Source organism: Pygoscelis adeliae, unplaced genomic scaffold, assembly GCF_000699105.1.
Source record: "Pygoscelis adeliae isolate BGI_AS28 unplaced genomic scaffold, ASM69910v1 Scaffold437, whole genome shotgun sequence".
NCBI lineage: Eukaryota > Metazoa > Chordata > Aves > Sphenisciformes > Spheniscidae > Pygoscelis > Pygoscelis adeliae.
The window spans coordinates 299,239-307,729 of record NW_008825250.1 but is presented as its reverse complement, the minus strand read 5'-3'; the positions used below and the strand labels follow the sequence as shown (position 1 = coordinate 307,729).

At 39.3% G+C, this 8,491-nt stretch overlaps 1 protein-coding gene across 1 annotated transcript in view; it reads right to left on the bottom strand.

Annotated features, from left to right (window-relative positions):
• Positions 1-1,140: 1,140 nt before the first annotated feature.
• Positions 1,141-8,491, bottom strand: part of GALNT18 (polypeptide N-acetylgalactosaminyltransferase 18) — a gene marked incomplete at its 5' end in the record, with an annotated part of 136,870 nt that continues 129,519 nt past the window's right edge. Inside the window, one exon of the mRNA XM_009329316.1 lies at positions 1,141-1,620. Coding sequence (XP_009327591.1) covers positions 1,474-1,620 — 147 coding nt within the window. The remainder of the gene's footprint in view (positions 1,621-8,491) is intronic.

Sequence of the window (8,491 nt, the reverse complement as noted above, 5' to 3'; positions counted from 1 at the left end):
GATGTTCTTTCAGGGTTATAATTTTAATGGGAGTTTTCACTCAAACAGGCCTGAGGGCCCTCTGAAGTCGGCCAAAGTGCAGGTGTTAAGCCCGTCTTTATTGGCTGTTACTGTTTTCCTGTTGTTGGCTCAGCATTTTCTTCTCTGAGAAGCAGGTGTATGGTGACTATATATAGCAGAAGGTTGAACACATAATTAACGTGCCACATGACTTATTAAACAGTCACGAGGAACAATACTGCTAGCTGGTCCTGACTGTGAAGCCAGTCTGTAAAAGGCAGTTTGGCACATAACCAGCTCCAAAATATGTTATGACTGTTACTTAAGGTAACAAACAACAGAATAAAAAGAACAAATAGAGTAATAAAAGAGAAGGAATTTGCATACAAATGAAAGCAGCTGGAAATAGAGAGGCCAGTAATCCTAGTGTTCTGGTTTATCTCATCAGACTGTTTCTTCCTTGCCTCATCCCAGTCTTAGCTGAGATGAAGTGATACGGCATTGCATTCACACCTCCTTAAAGATAGGGAGAAAGGCAGAGTGAATTCATACTTTTTGCTGCTGCTTTTGGATGTAGCCATTTTTATCCAAGTCTGCGGTAGCCAGGGAACAGTGCATTTAAAAAAAAAAAAAAGGCAAAAAGAAGTTGTAAGAACTACAAACAATTGGAAGGGAAGTGCAGTCATTGAAACAGAGCCCAACCCATTGAGAAATTTCAGGTTTGGTTTTTTTTTTTTCCCCTATTTTTCTTCCAGTAGCTGCACTTTTCTCTTGTAGCTTTTTTTTTTCTTTTTAATTCTCTTCCCTGCCTCACTTGAGCCCTGGGGTTCTCTCTGTGATTTTATTTAGTAGTACCGGTGAGGAAAAGTATGTGGGTGCGTATTATAAACCTCCACACCCCCCCACCCCCATATTTGCACACTAATAGCTACAGTGATCTAGACAGGTCTCCCTAGAGGGAGGGAAGAGAAAAATCCTCCCTCACTGTAGCTACTAGTGTGCAGGTAGGACTCTTTACCATGAGTCTAGAGAATACTGATTCTCAGCAGCTGCTTGCCAAGATCAGGCTTGGGTTAATGAAAACAATGAAACCACCACTTAACTTCCAAACCGATTTCCATGGAGACAGCTAGACAGTAATAGTGTTTGGACTTTTTTATTCAATAAAAGTTTGAGTTATAAATATTCTCCATTTGTTTCCTATTTACAGTTGTAAAATATTTTAGGATAGCCTACCCATCACCTGTCATTCAACATCTCTATAAATGCCATGAAAACATCATTGTGAAATAAAAATGTGTTATTTTCAGCCCACAAACCCAATTTCCAGACACTCACAAAATAAAATCAAAGGGACAAAAAAGAGGAGAGAAGGAACCAGGGGGGTGGGGCGCGAGAGGAATACAGTACAGCAGGCAACAATGCAATATTTGCTACACAGTAGCAAAAGAAATGGGTAAAAAATTTAGTCTGCTATGATGACAAGCTTTTCAAGACATTTGTTATAGACCAGCGTTGTCCAGTGCATTTCTGAAGGACGAGTTGAAATCCAAATTCATTTTCATTGTTTTCCTGCAATTCCAGGCAACGCTTGGATTTTCGGTTCTGGATTGGACCTCCCTTTAAAGATGGGAAGAAAAAGAAGTGTTTGGATTAAACATTGTGAACTTGCATTTTTCACAGTAGCAATGCCGTTTCAGTTACAGACAAGATAAGCACTAGGTTGGATTTGGAGTGAAGGTTCCCTTTGTCACAGGCTGGTTTAATCTCTGATGCAGTTTAGAATAGCCTCAATTGCCTGGTTACCGTTTCAGCAAATGGGGTTTCTAGAATCGAGCTGTGTTTCTGGCCGTGCTTTTTAACCGTGAGCCAAGAGCTTTCCTGTTTGCTTTAGTTACCTAGCTTAGTGGCTCTGCTGCACCTCTGAAACACCAAAAAAAGGCAAAAGAGGACCAGTGGCTTGGCCAGGGGTGTCCTGTATATAGGATAAAATGCAAAAAAAAGTTTATTCTTTGAATTCTGAAATGAACTGTATTTTATAATCTCATGCTGCTAATCCTCAGTATTGACTCTCTGTTCAAGTCTCAGCTTAATACTGCCATATTAAAGCCTGTCTTCACTGTTGAGTTGCAGCAAATCTTAAATCACTGGGGCTATCACACAGTTAACTATATAGACCTAAATTACAATTAAATCATCATGTAGGTGACTTCAATTACATTTCTTTCCTTTCTGGTTTCAATTGGTTCTTTCACCCTCTCTCCTGTCCAATAAAGATAATAGATAACTTGTACACATTAGTGTCTGGGAAGTTTCTTCCAAGATGTAGAGAACAGAGTAATCTGCATATAAGTCTGAAAGTCTGTCTTTCTCTAGAGTATCTTGGACTTGTGTAGTAGAGAATTACTGGCTTAATCTGCAAATCAAAGAACGGAGTGTAAGTCAGTACAGCTTAGTACAGCTGAAGTATGGAAAGAGCTGCCACATTTAAATTACTTATTTATACAACGGGAGAAAAAATAGTTGCTATTAAAAAAAAACCCTAAAACCAACAACCCAACCCCATACAAAAACCCCCACCTTATCAGTTTTGTTCAAGTCTGTGTTATACCTGGCATTAGAAAGTCATAACTGTGATAGATTTCTATTATAATCACAAGGACTTTGGCATAAATCCCATAGAAATGCTGAGTTTGCTTATTCAGAGAAGGCTGTTCCTCAGGCAAGGGTAGCTTGTGCCATTCAGTACAGGTTCTGCTTCGTTCAGACAGGTGACTGGGGTCCCCTCTCCTCCTCTCCTACCAGTAATACTTAGTAAGTACTTCTTTCTCTGAGATGTGACTTCTAAAAACATATTTGGGACTGGCTAATGAAATGCAGAATTAGGTTTGAAAACTCTAAGTTGTAAATACGGCTTTGGGTAAGAGGGAGACCATTTCTAGAGTAATCCACAAAATTCAAAACATGAGTCTCCCATAAATCCTCCTTGGTAGGCCTACATGCAGTCTAGCTACAATTTTCACTGATTACTAGACAGACAGGCATACAGTAGGCATTTTAATATACCTCCATGATGAAATGCTAAGTGAATGTATTGTCCCACTGCTTTATAACTGTTATTGACATTCATATTAATAATGCTAGTAGTTAAATTTGGGTGTCTGGTGGGAGCAGAAGCTCTAAGCTATCTATAAGCAATAAAACTGCTTGACATACAAGAGATTTGAAGACACTAGGATGGGAAATTAGTCAAAGCTTTATTATATGCTATTTGTTCCCTTATCCTAAACTTACCACCCCCAAGTTACTTTGGCCTTCTAAAGCTCGCTGTGGTGAGATTGATGAATTCAATGAGCTTTGAATTAAGTCCTTCAGATATAAAACTCTAAGGTAATGGGTATTTTCTCATTGCCAAAAGAAACAGTTGTGTCATTTTGGGTTTTTCTTTTAGCAAAACAGATGGTTTCTATTCTTAATGAAAACTGTTGATTATGGTTTTTCTCTGCATAGATTCAGTGTCGCATGGCACCCAGGGTCAGCTCAGTGTGTTTGAATTGGGAATTACAGTTTACCACAAGTGTCTCTGCCTAAGCCCCAAATTGAGATCAACTTCCCTGTGCTTCCAACTGATGTTGGAGGTGCTTGCGTTGCTGTCATTTAAGTTAACTAGTTCTGTATCTTTCATTTATCAGTTAGTCCTTGTCTCAGCTCAGATCTTGCACTAAGGAAGTAGGAGAAGGAAGTTGTCCCACTTTCTGTCTTGTCAGAAGACTAACCAGTTATGGGAGACTCTGGTTAGCTCCATTACTTGCCTGATTTTTGGACCTGGGATATGACTCTGGGTACGGTACTTTTAGACCTCTCCTGTCATTTCTAACTTATTAGCATAAGTGAAGGAAGCGAATGAATTCTCTCCTTTTTATGTAAAGTATGACAGCTAAAACACGTTTCCCTGGTGCAACTCTTCTTGCCCAAACTCTGCGCTCTCCATCTTGAGAACAGCTTTTATGCTTATGAAGAGAAGTGAGCTAGGATGCTCAGGTCTAGCTGGCTTCAGCAGTTGGGCTGGGGCAAACACCTAGTTTGTTGGTTGCACTTTGCAAATCCCATTCTTTGGTGCCTATTTTTTCTCCCCAAGGACTCTGTATGGGGCCTAGTCACCTAACTTAGAGCTCTGTTAGGTAGAGGAAGCCAAAGCACTAAGGCTTAAATACTGCCATGCTGAGCTGGAATTTCTTTCTGCCTAACTGCCATTTATTTCAGTGGTCAAGGGTTTCCTTCACGTGAATGGGCCCAAATGCCTTCTATTCCCATTGAGGATTTCGGGGTAGAGGAAGGAGGATGTTCACAGTGGAGACAATGTTTTTCCTCTATTCTAAACCATGTAGAGCACACATAGGTGTGTATTATTGTGTATTTCACATGTGTATTCATGTGAAATACTTTAATACAGGCAGCTACATAAACAAAGTGTAAACCACTCCTAAGGAAAAACAAAACAAGCAAGCAACCAAAAAACCACACAAAAAGCCCACCCCCACTCCTTCTTTTTTCCTTATGTGTCCTCATGTGAAATCCGGCCTCTATTTAACAGCAACAAGTGACTCGGGAGATAAAAAGCCGAGGAAGCTCTTTTTGATGTGCTGCAAAGCACTCTGTAGCGGCTACTGAAAACCACCCTGCTGAGTACATTGGAGCTGCCGTATGGAACATAAAAGAGACACCAAAGTTAACTAGCGGCTAATATGTGTGAACTGAGTGTTGTAGAGAGCAGATATGCTTTTAGCAGGGTGATTTCCTCCCCCTCCCCGCCCCCCAAAAAGAGAAACCTAAAGGCTCAAGTCCTGTTAGAAACGGAACAACTCAGCTCCTAAGAGATGTGAGGTCGGTGCAGAACCATGGCTTAATCCCTCAGAGAGGATGCAGTCTACACAGCTTTGGTTCCTTTCAGTAAGCGTATAAATGAAAGAATTGCTCTGAAGTGTACAGGGAGAAGGGTTTCCACAGTGCTTACTTAAAATTTCCTGTTGTTAGCCTACTTAATTGTGTTCATTTTTTTTCCCCTTCATATGCCAAATGCAAGCCTGTGACAGTGGTATTGGTCTATTATCTCTAGGGTGATGACAATGCACCCACCCACTATATGTTGCAAGGCCTGAACTAGCGAGCTGTTTAATCTTTAAAGCACATGAACTGAATAAATCCACTGAAAGAAGCGAGCAAGCAGGACTGGTGCACTGAAATCTAACACTACGTTTTGCTACTGTGACTCGCTTGACCTCCAAATTACAGTGTTCCTGAATGGTTTCTGCAGTCTGTTGTCACCATGAGCATTTGGAACCCTAAAGCCAAATGCAGACAAAGGTGTCCTTTTAGTTAGTTCTTTTTTTATAACCATTTAGTAAAACTTGTATAAAACTCTGACAGTCATGTTTACTGCTCACTCAGCAAAATTGTTTATTGTAATACTACACTTCAGGCTAAGTGAAAGGCAAGTTGTCTATCTGGTTCCCTTTCCCCATCCTAGGTAAGACCTCTACTTTCCAATTTAATGGCAAAAAAATTGATAGCCTAGGCTAACATCTTTAATGATGATACATAAAATATAATTCTATAGGCTGAAACAAGTTAAAGAGGAATTCTGCCCAGATGAACAGAATTAGGATTAAGATCATTGATGATGAGAGGCAGCTCAATGGCAGTAGAAGTCTCAAGAGGATAAATAAATATCCAGGTCAATTATTTTATAAAAATAGACTGAACGTGACAGCACTAAGTTTGACTGAAAACTTGATGGGTTTTGCAACGCAAATTGAAGCAATTCCTGAGAGGCACAAATGCTCTCAACTCCTGCTGGTAGCCTTAGACACATATCAAACCGGTTGAGTGCTTCATAAGCATACTTTTAATATAAACACTAGCTCAAGTCGTGCATCCTGTTATGACCAATAGCTATTGAAACGCTACATAACACACATAATAGTGGAAAGCAATACTTTTGACTTCCTTTAGAATTACTGTACTTTCTGCGTATCTGCCATATGTAAGAGGTTTCCTTTCAAGTCTTTCACTAAAGTAGAATTTATCCAATAATACGGCAGCTAAGAATACCATTCGATGTGCCTGAAAACCATTGCCGTACAACGATAGTCCAACATGCTTGGTAGGCAGTCCCATGCGAGTCTGTCGTATGTAAAAAACAACTTGCTTTTAGAAAGAGCAGCATGTTGCAAGTATGTACTTACATATTCTAGGTTAGAGCTGGAGTGCTAATAAGCTGTGCAAAGTAATTAGACAGTCTTTGCTGAACTGTTCTATGGTTTTTGTTTTGGTTTATCGGGGGATGGTGGATGCACAGTTCCCAACCCCCCCTTCCCATATTTGTTCTGCAGGGCAGTAAAGTGGGATGGGTCCTCTCTGGAACATTGGTCCTTGCAGAACCAGGCTTAGTTGAAAGCTATCATAAAGTTTCTCTAATGTCTAGAATGCCTCCTATCCAGAGGGCTACAAATGGGACAGAGCATTGGTACGGCTTTCTTTGCAAATACCAGAGATGTTAAATACAAATTTTTGGTAAAGAAATATGTACAGTGTACACACACCATGTAACCTGGAACGCCTGCCCCTCCATACCATTGCTGCTGCAGAACTGGGTTTATATACCATGTTACGCTCCTCGGATAAACTCCCTTCAAAACAAAGCATGTTCCTACTTCATGACAAAAGATGCATTAAGAAGTTTCTGTAAACATATACCTAGCCAAAAAGTTCTGAATGGCTCATGGGTTTTCTTGCCAAAAATCTCACCTTATGGTTACTTATCTTTTGTGCTGCATGACAGGCCTTTTAATCAGATGACACTTTACTGGTCACAGTGTAGAATCTTTTTTATTTCTGGCTGTATTTAATAGAAATTTACTATTATATTTACTCTGTAATTGTCCTCAGTAAGAATTCTCTTGTAGCAAGAACTAAGTAATTTTCTGTTCTTTTTGTTACTCTGAAGTCAGATCGCCAAGGTTGTGTTTTGATGGCTGAACAAAAAAGCACTCGGCAGGAAATGAACAGAGATTCTACTTCACATAGTTTAGGTATTTTAAAGGAAGGATTTGAATGTGGATATGTGGCATCATTAAAGCTGAATAAATAATTCACAACATCTAAGTGATTTGGTTAATTTAGTAATTGTTTGTGGCACATCTGCTAGATGTGATCCATGACAGTCCAGTCGTTTAGGTAGGTGTGATGGGTTCTGTGAGCTGCAAGTTGCTGTACTGGGTTTTCAAATTTCCCAGAAAAAGCAATGTAAAAGGGGAAAATGGGGAAGGGAGGTTGTTGCTTTGGACTGAACCAGGGTTCCATAAGCTAGTAAAATCTCTTGGGCATGAAACTTAAGACAGGGTTTGATCACGTGTAAAAATGAGGGATATTGAACAAATGCTGGAGGTTGTTGGCATTACTGAAAATCAGACTGATAGCTCTTTTTAGCAAGTTACTATAAAGCGTACCCTTTTGTTACAGAGTTTAAACCGACTTTTTTCTCATCACATTAAAGCTCATGTTATTCTACCTATAAGAGAAAAAAAGGTGCTCTTACCAGCTTGCCTAACCACGGCTATTTCAGAAAAAGGTCTTATAAGGTTAATAAGTGTATCCAGTCTCGTACCACATATGCTATATAGATTGTTGCATTCACTAGTCTGTAATTTTCTATTTGTACCTCAATCAGTGACCTCAAATATTTACATGTTCACTCTGCCTTTGAGGCAGAAACTCTAATCTTCACTATTGCTTTGATACATTTGAATCAAAGAATAATGCTGAGGTATATATAACAGAATGCAATGATCTTCTCATTAAATGAATGATCCCAGAATTATTAATTATCTCATTAAATGAATTACCCCAGAATACTGGGGTAAATTTTCAGTGACTGTTAGTACACTAAATTTAGTCCTAAAAAAATTACTCGATTTTTTACACGTCATTTTGTCTTCTATGTGGTCACTTCTGTATGGATGTCGCTGCAGTGAGAAAGTGTTCATAGGAAAAAGTAATTTACCCCATACAGTAATTAATGTATTTTCAGTATTGCCCATTGCTTGGAAATATTGGATGATGTTACTGAGTTTAGAATTTCTGCTTTATAGTTGTATAAAGGATAGGGGTATATATAATGATATATATAGAGGTAATTGATTAATTCCTTCTCAAATCTAAAGTAGTATGACAAATTTTCCAACTCCTTGGTGAACAGGTGCTGTGTAAGTAAAGCAGACTCTATAACTGTCCTGGTTTCAGCAGGGATAGAGTTAATTTCCTTCCTAGTAGCTGGTACAGTGCTGTGGTTTGGATTTAGGGTGAGAACAATGTTGATAACACACCGATGTTTTAGTTGTTGCTAGGTAGTGTTTACACTAGTCAAGGACTTTTCAGTTTCTCGTGCTCTACCAACTGAGAAGGCTGGAGGTGCACAAGAAGCTGGGAGGGG